This window comes from Orycteropus afer, unplaced genomic scaffold, assembly GCF_000298275.1.
Source record: "Orycteropus afer afer isolate SDZICR_OR568_19922 unplaced genomic scaffold, OryAfe1.0 scaffold00635, whole genome shotgun sequence".
In the NCBI taxonomy this organism is placed as follows: domain Eukaryota; kingdom Metazoa; phylum Chordata; class Mammalia; order Tubulidentata; family Orycteropodidae; genus Orycteropus; species Orycteropus afer.
In genome coordinates this window covers 492,250-515,229 of record NW_006922222.1, presented here as the reverse complement: position 1 = coordinate 515,229, position 22,980 = coordinate 492,250, and the positions used below count along the sequence as shown (strand labels likewise).

Sequence of the window (22,980 nt, the reverse complement as noted above, 5' to 3'; positions counted from 1 at the left end):
ATAGCATTTCCTAGGCTGTAATCTTTACAGGAGCTCTGGTAGCCTAGTGCCTAAGGTGCTTGACTGCTAACCAGAAGTTTGAACCACCAGCCACTCCTCAGAAGGAAGATCGGGCAATCTACTTCCGTAGTAATACTGCCTCGGAAACCCAAGGAGGGGTCACTATGAGTCGGGTCCTACTCGATGGTACACAACAACAGTAATCTTTACAGGAGCAGATTGCAAGGTCTTTTTCCTACAGAATGCTAGGCGGGTTTAAACCGTCAACCTTTCAGTTAGCAGCCAAGTACTTAACCATTGAGGTCAATAAAAACACTATGGTAGAAACTCAATAAATAACCCCACTTCTGTTCTTTCATCCTAAAATTTCAAATATTCTTAGAAGAATGCTGAGTCACAGATATACTTAAAAGAAGCAACATAACAAAAGCAATTCAAGCATCCTCAATATCAAGCTATACTATCTCTATTACTTTAGTTTTCCTACAAACCTATACCCACCCCATTGCCACTGAGTCAATTCCAACTCACAGTGACCCTGGAGGATAGGGCAGAACTGCCCCTTAGAGTTTCTCAGGCTATACATCTTTATGGAAGCAGACTGCCTCATCTTTCTCCCACAGAGTGGCTGGTGGGTTTGAACCAATGACCTTTCAGTTAGCAGCCCAGCAGTTAGCCACCACAACATGAGAGCTCCTTATGAACCTATAAGGTGAGTATTATTTTTCCCATTTAGCTGATGGCTAAATTAGGGCTTTAAGAGTTTGAATGATGTTTCCTATGCCACTAAGTTAAAAACAAAACAGGGCAGAACAGTGCATATTATCCTTTGGTTAAGAAAGAGGAAAATAGATTCATATTTGCTTGATTTGTATTAAAAACATTGGAATGATAAATCAATAAGCATATTTACCCATACAAGGAGGGAGTAGTAAGAAAAGAGTGCAGAGGGAGGGGTGGGAGCCATTGCTCAATGCACACTTTCCACGTCATTGTGATAGTTGAGCCATATGAATGTATTACCTCTAAAAATGAAGTGAACAGTTAAACAATATTTAAGAAGGAAATGACATGCCCAGTGTCACACAGCTGTGAAGTGAAGGAGGAAGGATTTGAATCCAGGTTTGCCTAAATCCAAAGCTTATGTGTATTTACCACAGTACCTTATCACTCTCTCTTGGAGGTACAGTTCTTCCTGATAAACTAGCTCTTTAACAGCAAAACCCTTGTCATCCATTGAAACATTAACTATAATGTTTGCTGGGGACAGGAACAGTCACAATTCTTGTTGCAAGGTTTTATTACCTTGTGCATCTCTGCCCTGTTGTTTTTGCCAGATCAAATGGTGGGTAGGATGGCCGGAACTACCATCACTTGGACCTGTGTTATATGGTTGTGAATTTTATCATGTTAGCTTTTATATTACTGTTCCAGTTAAGGAAGTGTGAGCCTATTTTCATGAGAAAAAGGTTACATATTTTGATAAGAAGAGGTGGTCATTGAAGAACAGAAGTACCCAAGTTTGTGTTCTTATAAAAACTCCTAGGATTTTGCTTTGGAGTCAGAATTCTAAGACATAGATGGGACAGGCCCCTATGTTGCAGTCCAGTGGGAATGACCACCCATGAGCCAGCTTCCCTCTCTGCTTCCTCTTATCAGCACATAGGGTCTGACTTCCTAAAACTTGGACTTCCAAGAAAGTATTGCCAAAGAATTCCTTACCCTCTGTGGTAGTTCAGTTTGTGTGTCAACTTGGCTGGGCCTGGTTGAATGGCTGGGCAGCTGGATGTAGTATTCCCCATGATGAGACTGGTAATCAACTCCGTGGTGGAATCTACTGGGAGCAGCTGAGTAGCTGCCTTAGGGAATGTGGTCTGCTTCCTGTATATAAGCAGAAGCCTTGGGGAATGTTCTCTAGCTTATGGCACTTTGAACCCTGCATGTAGCCATGTCATTGTTCAGCAGCCTGCCATGCTCTGCTGACCTTGGGACTTACAATGGACTTGAATTAATGGACTTGAATTAATGGCCTGCTGTGTGATTTGGTAATATCAGGACTGTGCCTTGTTATTTGTCAACCTTAGGCTTGGCAGCCTCAGCAGCCAGCAGCTGTCTGAGTGAAGAAAAGCCTCTAGCTCCAGTGGGCCGGGAGCTGGAGGCAGAACTGAAGCCCAAGGCTGAGGGGTTTTCACCCAGCCCCTAGAGCCTGGCACTTTGAACTTGGACGTAAAGCCTACAAACTGTAAGAGAATAAACTGCTGTTTGTTAAGGCCATCCCAATTGTGGTATATTCTTGTCAGAGCGGCACTAGGGAACCAGAACCCCCTCAACCAATGCCATTGCCATCAAGTTGATTCCAACTCACAGCACCCTGTGTACAACAGAACTAAACATTGCCTGGGCCTGGTCCATCCTCCCAGTCATTGCTATGTTTGAGCCTGTTGTTGCAGCCACTATGTCAGTCGATCCTGTTGAGTGTCTTCCTCTTTTTTGCTGACCCTCCACCAAGCATGTTGTCCCTCTCCAGGGACTGGGCCCTCCTGATAGCATGTCCAAAAGTACATGAGACAAAGTCTCCTCTCCATCCTCACCTCTAAACCAATAACTCCTAGCAATCCCATAGGGCTTCCTTGTGTAGTTGGGCTGGAAGACCCTCACTGTTAGTGTCCAGAAAAGCTGCAGCTGCATTAAACCAAAATGAAACCCACAGCTTCGAATGGATTCTGACTCATAGCAACCCCCATTGGGTTCCCATGGCAGTAAGTCTTTATGGAAGTAGATTGCCTCATCTTCTTCTCATGAAGCAGCTGGTGTGTCTGAACCACCAAACTTCTGGTTAGCAATCAAATAAATGCCTTAGGCACTGTGCCAACCAGAGCTCCCTTCAAGATGCAAGTGCATTAGGAGGGCCTTTAGATCAGTTGAGGAGCCCTGGTGGCACAGTTGTTAAGTACTCAGCTGCTAATGAAAAGGTCAGTGGTTCAAATCCACCAGCTGCTCCATGGGAGAAAAGTGTGTCAGTGTGCTTCTGCAAAGATTGTTGTTGCTGTTATGTGCCGTCGAGTCGGACCTGACTCATCGACCCCTCCTTGGGTTTCTGAGGCAGTATCACTACGAAAGTAGATTGCCCCATCTTCCTTCCGAAGAGTGGCTGGTGGGTTTGAACCGCCAGCCTTCTGGTTAGCAGTCAAGTGCCTTAGGTGAGATTACAGCCTTGGAAACCATATGGAGCAGTTCTACTCTGTCCTATAGGGTCACTATGAGTCAGAATCAACCCAACAGCCATAGATTTTTTATTTTGATTTTGGTAGATCTGTTGTCAGAAAACCTGGTTACCCTTTCTTTGTCTAAGTACGATTATGTTCAGGTTTCTCATCATTTCCAAGCCTTTTCTTCCTAATCAAACAAATGGCATGCCCCGTACTCACCCTACTACTCACTGGATACACACACAAAAGAAAACCAAACCAGTTGCCACCAAGTCAGTTCCAACTCATGGCAGCTCCACGTGCACAGAGAACTGCTCCACAGGGTTTTGGAGCCTGTGATCTTTCAACAGAAAATTGTCAAATGTTTCTTCCAAGGTGCCTCTGAATGAGTTCAAACTATCAACCTTTCAATTAGCAGCTGAACAGTTAACAATTTATGTCATCCAGGGATGTCAATCATAAGAACAGAGGTGGAGTAAGTAAGAGGAGAGGGATGAAGTAGATGCTGGTCACATCTTCCCCAGACCATGCTGACAATCAGTTGGGAATGTCAGTGCCCTTCTCTCCCAGCTCCACTATGTACTTTCTACCAATTCTCCCTCACTACTCCAGCCTTCCAGTGAGTCCAGACATTACCCAGAGCAGAGGTTCATAAACGCACCTCTTCCTCCTTGTCCTCCTCCTCCTCCTCACGGTGGTACTCGGCAATGAGGTTAAAAGGCACAGTGTACAGGGTGCTAGACATGATGCCAAACATGGTGCACAGGACCAGCGTGGAGTAGACATTTGGGAAGAGCCCGATGAGTCCTGTCCCCAGGCCAAATAGCAGATACCCCATGAAGTAAAGACCTTTTAATCCCACGTAGGAGACCAACACTTTCTGGAAGTCTGTAAAGAGAAGAATGGGCAAAATTACAGCTGGCAGTGCCTCAGAACACTTCATCACTTCAGACAATCCTTTTTTTTGAGATGCACTTTTGGAGACTTCCTTTGGTACTAAGTCAGGAACAAAAGAGTAACCTTATCTGTGCGAGAAACAGCTGGCTTTGGAATCATTTTTAAATCCTTTGCATAAAGGATTTTCAATCCTTTGCATAAAGGATTTTCAATCCTTTGCATAAATGATTTAAAATGGAAATTGCCTTCCTTGGTTGATTTTCTTTTTCACAGAAAAGAACCAGGCACTGTTTAGCAGGCAGCTGAATAGCAACAGGATGCAGAAGAGCAGGTGGAAAAGCTCGCCTTGGCCATGCAACACCAGGGTTGCAAGATGTGAGGAACAACATGTGGGTTATTTTGGTTCAGAGGAATCCCTGGGTGGTGAGGACGGTTAACTCACTTGACTGCTCACTGAAAGGTTGGAGGTTCGAGTCCACCCACAGGTGCCTTGGAAGAAAATTCTGGCAATCGACTTCCAAAAATCAGACACTGAACACTGCATGGAGCACAGTTCTACTCTGACGGCCATGGGGTCACCATGAGGCAGAGCCAAAACGATGGCAAATAGGTTTTTCTTTTCTTTTTTTTTAAAAATTCTGAGTCAAAAGAGCCCAGCCTAATCGGACCCAGATTCCAATACAAGTTTTCCCCGGTATCTGAAAGTAGAGTGTCCCTATCAAAACTTGTCTTAAGCCAAAATGGCATAAATCAAGAATCAATTACCATTCATTTATATAGGAAAAAAATTCTTGACCCCCAAAATAACCGACCAAATCATACCTATGACCCTAAAACCTAAAATAACACTAACATATAGTGTACAGAGACATGGCTCAAAGCTACGGTGGCTTCATGCTGAGATGCTTAGACGCTGAGTATAGATTCTGGGAGAGGAGCTTGGTGACGCCACTCTAGCTACTCCACTCACCCTCACCCTGCTCGTGGGCTGTGCGCTGTGTCTTTAACAGAGGAAAGAAAAGTCGTTTCACTTTTCACCTCTTTTCCACAGAAGTGAAAATCCTTTTCGGGTCTCTTTTTGGTTAGCAAAAACCAGTACTAATGTACATCGTTCATAAAAGCTAAGTGGTGTAAAGAGAACATTCGAAAAGCAACGGATATCTGTACAAACCTGCCATTGGCCCCACGATCTAAAGTCAAGTTGGGGAAAATTCAAAAAGCCAGATTTTTTAGAAGGATCCAAATCATCCATGTTTCTTAGCCCTCATCTGAACAGTATGAATGCCAGAGAAGGAGGTAAAGGGTGGGAGATTATCTGCAGACACTTTCTCTATCTTGTCAGCCCTTTGCAAGCTTATTAGAGGCTAGTATAACACTCAGCACCTCCCATCATGGGCTCCCTCACTCTGTGGGCATGTTTCTTAATTTCTCAAAACCTCAGCATCCTCATCTGAAAAACAGGAATAATATATAAGCCTTTCTCTTAGGTTGTTGTCAGCATTAAATGAGATTAAGTATCTGTAAATAACCCCACTGAGTATATGTCACATAGAAGACACCGGGAGCTCTGGTAGCGTAGTGCCTAAGGCACTTGACTGCTAACCAGAAGACTGGCGGTTCAAACCCACCAGCCACTCCTTGGATGGAAGATGGGGCAATCTACTTCGGTAGTGATACTACCTCAGAAACCCAAGGAGGGGTCACTATGAGTCGGGGCTGTCTCGACAGCACGTAACAACAGCATTCTGGTGGTGTAGTGGCTAAGGCATTTGACTGCTAACCAGAAGGCTGGGAGTTCAAACCCATTAGCCACTCCTGTGAAGGAAGATTGGGCAATATACTTCTATAGAGAAAGCGCCTCAGAAACCCAGGAGGGGTCATTATGAGTCCAATCAACTCAGTGGCAGAGTTTGGTTTTGGTATTGCTATTTCCGGGAGCTCTGGTGGTACAGTGCCTAAGGTGTTTGACTGCTAACCAGAAGGCTGGTGGGTTTGAACCACCATCCACTCCTCAGGAGGAAGATGGAGCAATCTACTTCCATAAAGATTTACTGCCTTGGAAACCCAATGTGGGTCACCATGAGTTGGAATCAACTTGATGGCAGTGGGTTTTTTGGTGTTGCTATTTCCCACCAACCATCTGTCAGTATGTTGTACACTGTGGTGGCTTGCATGTTACTATGATGCTGGAAGTTATGCTATGAGTATTTCAAATAGCAGCAGGGTCACTGATGGTGGACAGGTTTCTGTGGAGCTTCCAGACTAAGACAGACTAAAAAGAAAGGCTTAGTGATCTACTTCCAAAAATTAGCCAATGAAAATCTATGGACTACAACAGAACATTGTCTGACTCACTTGCTTTTGACATGTCATCATGAGCTATCAATCCCTGGAGGAGGATGTCATGTTTGGGGAAGCAGAGGGCCAGCTAGACTGAAGGAGATACTTAATGAGATGGATTGGCACCATGGCTACTATGGTGGATTCCAATATGCCAGCAATTGTGAGACTGATTTGGGACCGGGCAGCATTTCATTCTGTCATACATAAGGTTGATGGCAGTGTTGACTTGATGGCAGCCATCTATCTATCTACCTATGTATGTAGGTATGAATCATCTATCTACCTACCTATTGCTATTTCAGTGAATACAAGCTGTGGTGACTCTTAACTTGGTGTCCCTCCCAGCAGACAAACTTGGCTTGCTCACAGAAGTATTGTGGTAGAGCTAATTAAAAAAAAAAAAAAAAATCTGTTTTAAAACTTTCCATGATATTTTCCCCAATGGTAAGGAAAATCCGTAGAAAACTCTTATTTTCCTTTTTCAGTCCATGCATTCCTTACCTCTCTTCTACCCCATCCTTCTGGAACACATGAACCCAGGGATAAAAGAAATGTCCATACTCAGGAACAAAATTTTCCCTATCTACCCAAATAATTATTGTGCTTACACCATGTAGACAAGAAACAAATTTGCATTACATTGAATCAATTATGAAACTAAACATTGTCTCAAGTCATTCAGATGGAAGACAGAGCTCTGGAAATGACAAGCTGGCAACAGTGCTTCCTCTATTAAATTTATATCATGCCTGAAGGGCTGTTGTCAAGGCTGAGAATGAAAACAGTACAAGGCTAGGTCAGTTTCTATTTGCTTAATGATTATATTGTGCAGAAATGTAATTGAAGGTGTCTTAGAACCTAAAAGATACCGTCTATGTTCATTAGAGAAATTTTCTTATCCAAGTGTATAGGCTAGTTGAAGAGAAGAGACAGAAGGATATTTGGATAAATATTTGGGAACATAAGTAACTTCAGCACAGACACTGAAAGTCTAGCAAAGAATGCTTCATTCATGAATAAAAATCAATAAATTTAAGGATCAAATCCAACTTGCCGACTAATGGGTCTGATACCCCATGTCGATCATATCATCTCACTTTACTTCTCCTAAAGATTAGCAGAAAATGGTTAGTTCCAGTACCAGCTATGAATAATCATGTTTGATATGGGAAAAAAATGGCTTTATTGTAGTATGCAGTATTGCTATTCTTATTGATTTACATGTGCTTGCTGTAAAAAGAAGCTTGAAACAAGTCCCTATCACCATACCCCAGAAAGGTCACCAAGCTTCATCTAGACAGAAATACTGGGTCTGCACCAGAAGTTATGTTATGAATCTACAAAAAAAAATATATTGATTCTGCTCTGGAATTGAAAGAAATTATTGATTCTGTCTAGGGTAGCATTAGGTTTCATAGCGAAAGACTAGAAGATTTAACCAAAGAAGTGATATTTGAGCTGGGTCTAAAAGCATGATTAGAAGTTGTCTGGGTTAGGAAGTAGAAAGTGCAGCTCAGGTAGAAAAAAACCACAAGCAATAGGAAATGCACAGAAGTGAGAAAGTCTGTACAGTGGGTCATCAGGGGTGGCTACTCTGTGTGGGAATAGGAGAGATCAAGGTGTGGTCCTAACTGTGAAAAGTCTTCAATGCCAAGCTCAGGAGTTTGACTTTACTGGGTAAGCCACAGGGAGCCTCTGAAAATTATTAAGCAGGGCTGGTTGGTATTTTAGAAATACCAATATTCTAATGGTAATTCACAGTGTTAGCGACCTGATAGAGTTATATATTAGTACAACTAGTCAAATAATAGTTTATTTTGTGTTCAGGGGTTTTAACTAGAAATAGCCTGAAAAATAGCATGCTTTTCAATTTTCAAATGTCATGAAATTCATTCAGGAACTCTAACTAGGTTAACAGAGTGTTACCTAATAAGGATTCTTTGAGGAAAAGGAAAAAGTTAAAATTGATGCAAAATTAAAATGCCAACTATTTGTGCAAACTAACAAAAAAAAAAGTATCCCTCTTACAACCATGAGGGTAGTAGTATTTAGCTCTTCCTCTTAAAAACACAAAGGGATTGAGATGTGTATCATTTAGTAGATCCTTCTACCTTAGAGATCTCCAATTATATTTTAAGCATTTGAAATATTCCTCCTGGAATTTTCAATCCTGGGACTATGATTTTGAAACATACCACTCTGTCTACCTGAGCTAAGATTATTTTATATATTTATTTTATCTCTTGATATATTAACCATCCCTCCTATTTTGTATCATTTGCAAATCTGGTAAGTTTATCTATAAAACCCCACTGGTGATAAGGCTTCAGCTAAACACAGATCTGCTGTTATTCAATGCTCCCTGCTGGGAATCTGTCCCTTGTCCTACCTTCATCATTACACTTCACTGTCCTTTTTATCAGATTTCTTTTTAGTTTCCAGAGAATTTTGATCAGAAATCCATTGATTCCAAGGGCAAAGTAATCACTGAGACCTAGAATTCTCTAAAAATGATAAAAGGATTCTTCATGTAGTCTTTTCTTAGGAAATAACTTTTCCTGGCCTCCCTATATTTATCAAGACTCTTCTATTTTAATGAGTAGAAAACAAACATAGAAATATAAAATCCAAGACTCGCCAGACAGAGCCCTTTGGAAGACATGCTTAGGAGTGGAAGACTTACAAGAATAAACTGAGGAAAACATGGAGTTGATGCACAAGCCCCAACATCCAGCCTCGACCCCTCTTTCGTAGATGAGAAACTCTGTGGAGTTGTGTGCACCATAGGGATTCCCACGGTACACAATCTGAAAGAGAGAGTTGGAGCTGTTGAGCTACAGCTGCTGTGCAGTCTGGATCCCTTCTCATATGCTCTGTTTCTCTATTCCTCAGGAGCAGCATGTCGCTGCATGATGGACCTTCCTTAGGGCACAGAGCTCATTCCTCCATGATAAAGTAATCATTTCTATCCTACCACACTTCTGTTCAAGAATCTTCAGTAAGATACCATGCCTGCTGCACCAAGTCTAAACAATATTTCTTTAACTCTTTACCACCCCTCCATCCATCTAACATCTGGCCCTACCTAATTTCAGCAACGCTGCTGCCCATCTTCTATTACAGCCAACAGGCTTCTGACTTCTCTTAACACACTCTATTTCTGTTCCTGCTTGGAAAGTTTCCTTCATCTCCTCTCTCTCTCTGACTCCTACAAACCCTTCAAGATCCATACCATACTGCACTTGTTTTAGTAAGCTTGTTACCATAACTGCTATAGCTCACATTAATTTTTCACTATTTGTTGTATTTGATCAAGTACTTGTGGGCTTCATAATGTCCTCTAGTCCAAAATGTTGTCATTTTGCTTCCAGAAGCTGTAGTTCCTTAAGGATGTGCTTTCCTCCACTCTTACTATGCCCATCCTAGAAGCTAACCCAGAAGAAACTTCATATGTGCTGATTGAGGGATCAGTGTGCAAGCCAATGAGTGTGTACACAGAAGTGTGTGTTACCTGTCCCATGAAATCTGTGAAGAAGAGCATGTTGGACAGAAAGGCTGTCCATCCAATGAAGTGGCTGATGCAAAGGCAGCGGTAGTGGGGAGGCATGCTCACCAATGCCCTCAGCAGTGACTTCATGGTCATTTCCCTCTGCCTCTGGAATAAAACATGAAACACAGGTGTGATCTTCACTGCAGACACTCAGTCAGCTGCAGAAGCCAGAACACACGACCATGCTGCAATGTGTCATTTGGCTATCACACAGTGCAACTTTTCCTGCACATGGCACCTAGGTATCCATGGAGTGAATTCATAGGAGATGCTCATGGAAGTAGCAGTCAAGAAATCAGATGACATATTGCATTGGGCAAACCTGCAAAAGACCTCTTTAAAGTGTTAAAAAGAAAAGATGTCATTTTGAGGACTAAGGTGTGCCTGACTCAAGCCCTGGTATTTTCAATAATCTCATATGCATATGAAACTGGACAATAAATATGGAAGAGCAAAGAATTGACACCTTTGAATTCTGGTACTGGTGAAGAATATTTAATATACCATGGATTACCAGAAGAATGAACAAGTATGTCTTGAAAAAAGTACAGCCAGAATGCTCCTTAGAAGTGAGTATGGTGAGACCTACTTTGGGCATGTTATCAGAAGGGACCAGTCCCTGATGCTTGTTAAAACAGAGGGTCAATGAAAAAAAGAAAGACTCATTGAGATAGACTGACACAGTGGTTGCAACAATGGGCTTAAACACAGAAACAATTGGGATGGTGCAGGACTCGGCAGCATTTTGTTATACTGGGGGGGTGCTATGAGTCAGAACTGACTTGGTGACACCTAACAACAAGACGCAGTCTTAGGCTCACAAGAGGGCTTTGATGACCTAGGGAGAAGGTAGGTTGTTCTTGCTTCAGGCCAAGAAACAACTTCAGGACAAGAGGCAACTACATCCAATCTTTGAGTGACTGAATGAGCTTGGAAGTAGATTCTTCCAAGATCTACATGACAACAGAGCTCTGCTGACACCTTGATTTCAGCCTTGTGAGACCCTAAGAAGAGAACTCAGTTACCCACCAAGACTTCTGACCTATAAAACTGTGAGATCGTCAGTGGATATTGGTTTAAGCTGCTAAGTTTGTAACAATTTGTTCTGCAGCAAAACAAAACGAATACAGAGACCCACTAAGTGCCCTGCCCTTGGACAGGTATGTCCTCTAGGGTATTCCTCTGGGTCCCATTTCTGTTGACACATCAAAATGAGCCCTATGTTTACTCAGAAGCTGTCTTAGTTTCCTAATGCCGCTGTAACACAAATATCACAAGTGGATGGCTTTCAAGAACAGACATTTACTTTTCTCACAGTTCCAGAAGCCAGAAGTCCGAACTCAGAGTGTGGCCGTAGGGGGAGAGCCTTCCTTGTCTATTGCGGCTCCTAGTAGCTGGCAGCAATCCTTGGAAGCACATCTGTCTTCTTCTTCTTGTATGCATGTGTGTCTCTATGTCTGTGCTGCTCTTTACATAACTCAGAATGATTAGCTTCAGAATCCATATTACACTGGTATGACTTCATTACATGAAATTGCATTATAGAGAGTAATTACATTACATTATAGAATTACAGTAGATGCAAGGTAATTAATTTGTACTAGATTATATCCACAAATAAAGGGGTTAGGATTTAACAAATATTTTGGGAGGACACAATTCAATCCATAAAATTCTACCCTTTGGCCTCCCCACTCCCATTCATGTTCTTCCTATGTGCAAAACACAATCATCCTACCACCTAAGTGAGAACAATGTAGAACTTTAAAAATAAGTAAAAAATGAATATATAAGCTCTAAATTCTTTAATTTAGACTTGAATTATGTTAAAACCAGAGATTACAATTTTGGGGTAGCAAGGAGCCTTGAAAGAATGAGAAACCTTGAACTCTTGGCTCAACTGTTTTGTAATATGAAAAAACAAAACAGCCTTTAACATTTTGTCATTACAAGAGACAAAAAGTCTCAGGAATATGAGCAGTCTGTTGTTTTGAAGACACTGAGACTACAAACATCAATCAAGATGAGTTGCTGGGTCTTTCTTGTCAGATTTTCATTTATTCAAATCTAGACATAATGAAATTGAGTCCTGGCTAGTTTATTTATAAGAAAGACTCCTGAGACTATGGCCCCTAGCTGCCCTTCAGGTCTGGAATTGAACCCACACCTGTGGTTTCCACCCAAACAAAAGACAGGCATATGAGTTGAACATTTACCTCAAGTAGATACTCTCCTTGGAGAGAACAATCATGGGAGAAAGAAGGGCTGCTTATGCACTGGGAGACAGCTCAGGGGGCAGGAGTGCATGGAGGGATGGACACAGGGAAGAGATAACTATGGGGAGGAAGTGGGAGGGGAGCTGTTGCATTGTGGTAAACTGGGGCCAATGTCATGAGACAAAGTATATGTGAACCGCTGTATGGAAAGTAAATTTGTTCTGTAAACCTTCACCCAAATCACAAATAAACAAACAAATAAATAAATAATAAATAAGAAAGTCTCCTGAGACTCTACTTTAATTAGAACAATGTAATTTTTTATATCTCTTAATCTCATAGCATGCTTTTCACTTCTTTGTAGAAATTTGTATTTACTTATTGTAGGCTTGTTACATAAGTTGATTTTTTAATTCATTAATCTTTTTAATTCACTAACCCATTAGCCATGACTGTACTGATTTTCTGATACTTAATTAGTATTAGAAAGCATAGCTATTTCCTCGGAATTAGGAAAAACATTGTTATCTGCATACAGAATGTAGTGCATGTCAAAATCAGGCTTGGTGATCTGCTTCTGCAAGGTCACAGGCTTGAAAACCCTATGGAGGAATTCTGCTCTGCACATGAAGTCAGCAGGAGTCGGAACTGACTCAACAGCAACTAACACCATGTCCCAATAAGTGGTGATTGTATTGGAATGCAACACAAAATCATCACATTTCTTCTGGTAGGAGGAAGACGCTAAATGCACAGACCATGGAGTAACAGCCTGGTCTTCACGCTTCACACTAACTGACACATTTTCACTTTCCCTGCCTTCAGTCCAAAAACACACAATTAAAACCAAAAATCTGCCTGGCAAATTTTCAGTCTTATTGCAGGTTTTAATTTATGTTTTTGCCTTTTACATCATTTTCAGCCTCCTCTCTTCCTTTCTTCCAAAAATATGAGCTTTCATACTGTGCCTAATATTTCTGCAAAAGCAAAGAAAGTAAATAATCAAAGGCACTTTGGGTATTTTTAACTCTGAATGAAAATTCAGCTGGCATCTTACCTGGATTCATCAATCCCTTTGGTAAAGCTCTTTCAATGTTTTTGAGCCCTGGGAGCTGCATTGCTGTACATATTGTATAGCACTGTCAGCAAGAGGCTGGGTGGTGATGGACTGATGAGTGAAGGGTTCTGAGCCATTAGGGGCATGGAGAATCCCCAAAAGTACACAATTAAAAACTCAAAATGAAATGATTAAATGTTGAAGGAGGCAGTTTATGGGATAGAAGAATTAGGGATAGATTTTATGGAATTTAATCTGGACCCTGAAATAACTCAGGCCTCTTGCTATTTTGGGGGAAAAAAATGCCTGTTCTTAAACTGCACAACCACCCTCATTTTGGAGAGTAATGACTTTGACAAACAGTGACGTGAGGGCTCTGGCTCTAACCTGGTGTAAAATCCCACTGCTTAGCTGAAAGCCTCCCAAGATGCACATTTGGAATAGAAATATCTGATGCTTGGCTTTGGGCCTAAGATCTGTTATTCTGGGTTTTTGTGCTTTGTTTTGTTTTTGTATTAAGCCAAGTAGCAAAACCATCCAGAGCCTATAGTGTAATATATGTGGCATGTATTAGAAACCTGGTTCTATTGCTGTATGTGATGGATTTATTTCCTCACTGCTGTTGCTGATGTGTGCTGTTCACTTGCTTCCATCTAATAGCTCCCTATAAGACAGATCAGAACCACCCATTATGGTTTCCCAGGTTGTACTCTTCATGCAAGCAGAGTCTTTTCTCCTGTGGAGCTACCGAGGGTTTGAACTGCTGACTTCTCAGTTAGCAGCTGAGTGCTTAATCATTGCAGCACCAGGAGCTCTGGTGGTGTAGTGCCTAAGGCATTTGTCTGCTCACCAGAAGGCTGGCAGTTCAAACCCATCAGCCACTCCTCGGAAGGAAGACTGGGCAATCTACTTCCACAGAGATACTGTCTTTGGACCCCAAGGAGGGGTCGCTATGAGTCAAATTGACTCGACGGCAGTGAGTTTGTTTGTTTTCTTAAAAAATTAAACCAAACCAAACCTACTGCCATTGAGTTGATTCTGACTCAGAGAAATCCCCATTGGGTTTCTGAGGTGGTAAATCTTTATGGAAGTAGATTGCCCAGTCTTCCTTCCACAGAGTGGCTGGTGAGTTTGAACCATCAGTCTTCTGGTTAGTAGTCAAATGCCTTAGGCACTATGCCACCAGAGCTCCTCCTTTCTTACTGGTATGGAGGAATGATACTTTTCAAAAGGCTTATACCCTATTTAAGGACATTTTATCCTCACAACAGCCTTTAATTTGGGCAAGACAGGTCCTGGGCCATGCCATGATCTGGTGATCTTGAGGGTGACTCTGAGTCTAAGTGTCAGGGATAATGTAGGTAGCACTAACTGTTTGTGCTTGACTACTAATCTAAAGGTTAGCATCTTGAATCCACCCAGGAGTACCATGGAAGAAAGTCCTGGCTATCTGTGCCTCTTAAGATTACAGCCAAGAAAACTCTATGAAGCAGTTCTACTCTGTAACATATGGCATAAATATGAGTTAGAAGTGACTTAACTACAATGAACAACAACAGTATCTATTTATCTTCAGTAAAACTGTGACTTAATTTGTTGCTTAAACCCTGACATTATTTTTTCCTTATTTTCAAAGTAATACTTGTTCATTAGAGAAATGATGGATATACTAAAGAGTTTGAAAAAGAAAATCAGGCTGGGGGATCCAAGATGGTGGACCAGGCAGACACACTATCCGGACCTTCTACAACAAAGACTGAGAAAACAATGTTGTATCCCAGGAAATGGCTAGGGATGATGATCTTGTATCCCAGAGCTTCAAAGGAAAGAATAAAGAAGTAGCTCAAATACCCATGAGAGGAAGAGACTTCAAGAAAATCATGAACAAGGAGAGGTAAAGTGCCCAGTAGCACAATGCAGCCATCTTGAATTATTGCTAGCAGCGTTCTGATGGAAACAGGCACCAGATAATCCACTCCACTAGCCCAGGTCTGCACCAGGACCCACAGGCGACCAGGACGTGTGACCTCCCCACTGACCTTACAATCTCCCAGTGACCAGAAGTGCGGCTCTCCTCACCTGCACTCACCCGGTGGCCATACTCTCACCAATGCCAGAGCTGTGCCACTTATTTTTTTCTTCTCTCTCTCTCTTTTTTCATCTTTCAGCTTAGTTTTTCTGTCTTTCCTCCCATTTACATTTCTATTTTTCTGTTCCTGTTTTTTGCTTTCTCTGCCCTTGCCTTTTTCTCTTTTTCTTTTAGATTTCAAGGAATAGGAGCCTCTTCTCTGCTGCCCACGTGGCTAGTAATGTGCACCTCCAGCCCTCCCAAGTCGGGAGGTTTACAATTCCATGGAATGAGGGACACATTCCTACACAGCTGTGTTAGGTGGCCAGCACCTTTATCAATATTATCCTGTCTTTTTTCTTTCTTCTTAGTTCTTCCCTCTTCTGCTTGTTTTCCTCTTTCTTTTCTTTTTTCCTTCCTTTTTATTCTCCACCTTTGTTTTATTCTTTTTCATCCCTCAGAGCAAGTGCCTGTTGCGCCCTGCAGTCAGCAGTACCTGTACCTACCCCTCCATGGATGGTGGTGCTCACTATCCCGGATTGAAGCTCCATATTCCTGCTCTAGCTGTGTTTGGCAGCTAACACTTTTACCAGTTTTTCTCTCTCTTTTTTCTTTTTCATTTTCCCCCTCTTATCAGTACTTTCCTCTTCCCCCACTGTTTTCTGTTTTTCTACTACCTCCTCTTTTTGTTGTTGTTGTTGTTTTGGTCCAGCTTAGCAAATGCCTCACCTTTCCCACTACCATATTCCATAGTGCTGCCCCTGACATTATGTGTTCAGTGATGTATGCAGGAAAATTCTCCCTAAAATAGGATGGTGAAATTAAGATATTTCTAGATAAATAGAAATTAAGGGAATTTGCAAAACCAGACCAACCTTACAAAAAATGCTGAAGGGACTTCTGACAGAGAACCTACAATGGCAAACAACAGCCAGAGATTAAGACATACAGTAATATCAACTGGACTTCAACCCTGATATAGAAGTGTCAAAAATAATATAAACCTATAAAACTCAAAATAGGGAGTAAGAGATGTTAATTTGTTAATGATGATAACTAAAAAGCCAAAAGAGGGAATAAATGATGTAGGTATAGAATTTCCAAATGGAGAGGAAGTCTAAATGATATAAAAATAGAATGGACTTCTTTAAACATGGGAAGATAATGATAAATTACAGATAGCCACAAAGAAAGTTAAGAAACTTTCTCATAAAAAAAACACAGTCATAAAGTCTTATTAAACACAAAAACAAGGAAATAACAGGACAATTCATAAACAAAATGATTGCAGCATAGAAAAATGTATTGAACAATGAAGCCATCAACACCACACACACACAATGCAGCAAAATGGTAGCAGTAAATTAGTATCTACTGATAATACACTGAATATAAATGGGTTAAATGCACAGTCAAGAGAGAAAATGTAGTAGAATGGATAACAAAACATGATCCATAAATATGCTGTCTAGAAGAGACATACCTTAGACACAAAGACAAAAATAAGCTAAACATCAAAGGATGGAAAAACATGTATCAAGCTAATGGCAACCACAAAAGAGCAGAAGTGACAATATTAATTTCTGATAAAATAGACTTTAAGGGGGAAAAAAAGTAAAAGAGACAAGTAGGGACATTACATAATGATTAAACTGTCAATCCAACAAGAAGACATAACTATAATAAATACCTACGCACCTCGTGAAAGACCCACTACTCTTCTGTCAGTTTATCCTACTATTGTGGCTTGTATGTTGCTGTGAGGCTGGAAGCTATGCCACTGGTATTTCCAATACCAGCATGGTGGACAGGTTTCAATGGAGCTTCCAAAATAAGACAGACAGGGAAGAAGGAAAGGACCATCCACTTCTCAATGAATTGGCCAATGAAAAACCTAATGAATAGCAGTGACACAATGTCTGATATATCACTGGAAAATTTTATGAATAGCTGTGAAACACTGTCTGATATAGTGTCAGAAGATGAGCTACTCAGGTCAAAAGTCACTCAAAATATGACTGGGGAAGAGCTGCTTCTTCAAACTAGAGTTGACCTTACTAATGTGGATGCAATAAAGCTTTTGAGATCTCTATTTGCTGATAGAGCATGAATCAAAATGGGAAGAAACAGTTGCAAACATCCATTAATAATTAGAAAGTGTAATGTACAAAGTATGAGTCTAAGAAAATTGGAAGTTGTCAAAAATGAAATGGAATACATAAAGATCTATATCCTAGGCATTAGTAAGCTGAAATGGACTTGTTTTTTGCAATTTTTATGTTTTTCTTGTTTGTGGTGGCAATTTTGAATCAGACAGTCATGGGATCTACTACTATGCTGGGAATGACAAACTGAAAGGAAATGGTGTCACATTCATCTTCACAAAGAATGTTTCAACATCTGTCCTGAAGTACAATGCTGTCAGTGATAAGATAATATCCATACACCTACAAGTAAGACTAGTTAATACTATTACTATTCAAATTTACACACCAACCCTAAAGCCAAAGATGAGGAAATTGAAGCTTTTTACCAACTTCTGCAGTCTGAAATTGACCAAACATGCAATCAAGATGTATTGATTATTACTGGTGATTGGAATGTGAAAGTTGGAAAAAAAGAATCACTGGTAGTTGGAAAATATGGCCTTGGTGATAGAAATTATGCCAGAGATCACATGACAGAATTTTGCAACACCAAGGACTTATTCTTTGCAAATACCTTTATCAATAACATAAATGGTGGCTACACATAAGAGACCTTACCAGGTGGAATACATAAGAGACCTTACCAGGTGGAATACACAGAATCAGATTGACTATATCTGTGGAAAGAGGCGGTGGAGAAGCTCAATATCTTCAGCCAAAACAAGGCCAAGAGCTGACTGTGGAACAGACCATCAACTGCTCATGTGCAAGTTCAGTTGAAGCTGATGAAAATTAATACAAGTCCATGGGGACCAAAATATTACCTTGACTATATCCCACCTGAATTTAGAGACCATCTGAAGAATAGATTTGAAGTATTGAACTCCAATGATGGAAGATCAGGTGAGTTGTGGGATGACATCAAGAAATCATACATGGAGAAAGCAAAATGTCATTAAAAAGACAAGAAAGGAAGAAAGACCAAATGGATGTCAGAAGAGACTCTGAAACTTGATCTTGAATGGAGAGTAGCTAAAGCAAATGGAAGAAATGACAAGATAAAAGAGCTGAACAGAAGATTTCAAAGAGCAGCTTGGGAAGACAAAGTCAATTATTATAATGAAATGTGCAAAGACCTGGACTTACAAAACCAAAAGGGAAGAACACACTCAGCATTTCTCAAGCTGAAAGAAATGAAGGAAAAATTCAAGCCTTGACTTGCAACATTGGAAGATTCTATGGGCAAAATATCAAATGATGCAGGAACCATCAAAAGAAGATGGCAGGAATACAGAGTCACTGCACACACACAAAAAAAAGAATTGGTCTATGTTCAACTATTTCAAGAAGTGGCATATGATTAAGAACCAATGGTACTGAAGGAAAAAGTTGAAGCTGCACTGAAGAAACTGATGAAAAAAAAATTCTCCAGGAATTGACGGAATACCCATTGAAATGTTTCAACAAACGGATGCCCCGCTGGAGACACTTACTCATCTATGCCAAGAAAGTTGGAAGATAGCTACCTGGTCAACTGTCTAGAAGAAATCCATATTTGTACCCATTTCAAAGGAAGGTGATCCAACAGAATGTGGAAATTATTGAACAATATCATTAATGTCACCCGCAAGTAAAATTTTTGCTGAAGATAATTAAAAAATGGTTGCATCAATATACCGATGAGGAACTTCCAGAAATACAAGCTGTATTCAGAAGAGGACATGGAACAAGGGATATCATTGCTGATGTTAGATGGATCTTGGCTGAAAACAAATAATACAAGAAAGATATTTACCTGTGTTTTATTGACTATGCAAAAGCATTCGACTGTGTGGATCATAACAAATTATGGATAGCATTGCAAAGAATGAAAATTTCCTAACATTTACTTGTGCTCATGAGGAACCTGGACATAGACCAGGAAGCTGTCATTCGAACAGAACAATGGGGTTCAAAATCAAGAAAGGCATACATCAGGGTTGTATTCTTTCATCATGCTTATTCAATCTGCATGCTGAGTGCACTGCATGAGTAAATAATCTGAGAATCTGTACTATACAAAGAAGAACACAGCATCAGGTTTGGAGTAAGACTCATTAACAACCTGCAATATGCAGACAGTACAACCTTGCTTGCTGAAAGTATGACTTGAAGCACTTACTGATGAAGATTAGACTACAGTCCACAGTATGGATTACACCTCAACATAAAGAAAATGAAAATTCTCACAAGTGGACCAATAAGCAGCATCATGATAAATGGAGAATGGATTGAAGTTGTCAAAGATTTCATATTACTTGGATCCACAATCAACATCCATGGAAGCAGCAGTCAAGAAATCAGATGTCTTACTGCACTGACCAAATCTGCTGCAAAAACTCTCTTTAAGTGTTGAAGAGCAAATACATAATTTTGAAAAGCCATGGTATTTTCAATCACTTCAGGTGCATGTAAAAACTGGACAATGAATAAGGAAGACTGAAGAAGAGTTGATGCTTTTGAGTTGTGGGGTTGCTGAAGAATAATAAGAGTACCATGGACTGCCAGAAGAATGGACAAATCTGTCTTGGAAGAAGTGCAGCTAGAATGCTCTTTGGAAGCAAGAATGGCCAGACTTCATCTCACCTACTTTGGTCATGTCAGAAGGGACAATTCCCTGGAGAAGAATATCGTGTTTGGTAAAGTGGGGGGTCAGCGAAGAAGGGGAAGACCCTCAAGATGGATTGACACAGTGGCTGCAATGATGGGCTCAATATAACAACGATTATGAGGCTGACACACAACTGGGCAGTGTTTTATTCTGTTGTACCTAGGGTCCCTATAAGTGAGCACTGACTCAACAGCACCAGAGAACAAAAACAATGAAAGAGACCCAAAATACATAAATCAAACTTTAACAGAATTAGAAAGAGAAATAGACAATAATAGTAAGAGATTTTAATACACTGCTTTTGATGAAGGACAGAACAACTGGAAAGAAATACAACAAAGATACTGACGATCTAAACAACACAATCAACCCACTAGACCTCACAGATGTGTACAGAACACTCCACCCAACAACAGTGTAATATACATTCTTTTCCAATGCACATGGAACATTCTCCAGAATAGACCATATGTTAGGCCACAGACCAAGCCTCAACAGATTTACAAACATCAAAATACTACAAAGCATTTTCTCAAATCATGATGCTATAAAATAAGAAATCAACAACAGGAAAAAAAAAAAATCAAACCAACAGAAACTGAATAACACCCTCCCTAAAAACTACTGGATGACAGAAGAGATTTTAAATTCCTTGAATCAAACAAGAATGAAAGCACAACATGTCAAAATCTTTGGGACACAGTTTTTCTTTTTGAAGGGCTTAGAGGACAATATCTAGCAATAAACACACATCAAAAAAGAAGAGCCAAAGTCAACTTAAACCCAGCATCTCCAACAATTAGAAAAACAGTAAAAAAAAAAAAAAAAAGCCTATAGTCATGAGAAGAGAGGAAATAATATAAGATTCAAGCAGAAGTAAATGAAACAGAAAACAGAAAAAGAATAGAAAGAATCAACAAAACTAGAAGTTGGTTCTTTGAAAAGAGTAATAAAATTGGCAAACTGTTGAGAGATTTAACAAAGGAAAAGAAGGAGAAGATGTAAATAACATGAATAAGAAATGAAATAGGCAACATCACAACAGAATTTATTGAAATATAAAGGCTAATAGAACATTATGAAGAACTATATTCCAATAAATTTGAAAACCTAGATGATATACACGAATTTCTAAAAACACACTACTTGAACAAATGAACGCAATCCGAGGTAGAAAATTTGAACAGATCCATCACAAAGAAAGAAATTGAAAAAGTCATTAAAAAACAAAACAAACAAACAAACAAAAAAAAATACCTCCCTCCAAAAAAGTCCTAGCCCAGCCAGCTTCACTGGTGAATTCTACCAAATATTCAGAAAAGAGCTGACACCAATTCTATTCAAACTATACTATAGCATAGAAGAGGATGGGATACTCCTGAGCTCATCCTATGAAGCAAGCATAACCTTGATACTAAAACCAGGCAATGACATTACCAAAACAGAAAATTTGGACCAATATCCCTCATGAACGTTTACATGAAATTTCTCATCAAAATACTAGCCAATAGAATCTAACAACATTAAAAAAAAAAAAAAAGTACCTCATGAGCAAGTGGGATTCATACTGTGTATGCAAGGATGGTGCAACATTAGGAAAACAATCTACATAATCAACCACATAAACAAAACAAAGGGAAAAAAATGATCATATCAATTGATGCAGACAAGGGATTTGACAAAATCCAACACCTATTCTTCATAAAAATGCTCAGCAAAATAGGAAGAGAAGGAAAATTATTCATCTTAAGCACATATACACAAAAGCAATGACCAACATTATTCTTAATGGTGAGGGACTGAAAACATTCCCCTTGTGAGGGAACCAGACAGGCATGCCCTTTAACAAAACTCCTATTCAATATTGTATTGGAAATCCTACCCAGAACAATAAGGCAACAAAGGGAAACAAAAGACACTCAAACTGCCCAAGAATAAGTAAAACTATCTCTAAGTATAGATAGTATGAGTCTATGCATAGAAAATCATAAAGACTCAAAAAGAAAACTACTCCTTCTATTACCACTTCTATTCAATACTGTACTAGAAGTGCTAGCCAGGGCCATAAGGCAAGAAAGGGAAATCAAAGGAATCCAAATTGGTAAGGAAAAAGTCACACTATCCCTATTTGCTGATGGTATGATTCTATACCTAGAAAACCTAAGAGACTCAGTCAACAATCTACTGGAACTAAGAGATTTTGCATTGTAGCAGGATACAAGATCAACATCCAAAAATCAGTTGGATTCCTCTACACCACCAAAGAGATTGCTGAAAAAGAAATAAGGAAATCAATACCATTTACAATAGCTACCAAAAAAATAACATACCTGGGAATAAATCTTACCAGGGACACAAAAGGTCTATACAAAGAAAACTATAAAAAACTACTTCAAGAAACCATAAGAGATCTACATAAATACAAGAACATACCACACTCATGGATAGGAAAATTGAGCATTGTGAAAATGTCAGTTCTACCCAAATCAATCTATAAATTCAATGCAATCCCAATCCAGATCCCATCAACATTTTTTAAGGCTATGGAAAAACCAATCACTAACTTTATATGGAAAGGAAAGAGACCCCAAATAAGCAAAGCACTATTGAAGAAGAAGAATAAAGTAGGAGGTCACTGCCAGATCTCAAAACCTACTATATAGCCACAATAGTCCAAACTATCTGGTATTGGTACAATGACAGACACATAGACCAATGGAATAGAATTGAGAACCCAGAAATAGATCCATCAACCTATGGTCAGCTGATCTTTGACAAAGGACTGAAATCCATTAAATGGGGAAGAGAATGTTTGTTTAATAAATGGTGCTGGCAAAACTGGA

General features: G+C 39.9%; 1 protein-coding gene across 1 annotated transcript in view; it reads right to left on the bottom strand.

Moving 5' to 3' along the window:
- Nucleotides 1-22,980, bottom strand: part of SLC45A2 (solute carrier family 45 member 2) — a 57,440-nt gene that overhangs the window by 1,543 nt on the left and 32,917 nt on the right. Inside the window, exons 4-6 of the mRNA XM_007956558.2 lie at nt 9,961-10,104; nt 9,133-9,256; nt 3,871-4,097 (exon numbers count right to left, since the gene is read on the bottom strand). Coding sequence (XP_007954749.1) covers nt 3,871-4,097; nt 9,133-9,256; nt 9,961-10,104 — 495 coding nt within the window. The remainder of the gene's footprint in view (nt 1-3,870; nt 4,098-9,132; nt 9,257-9,960; nt 10,105-22,980) is intronic.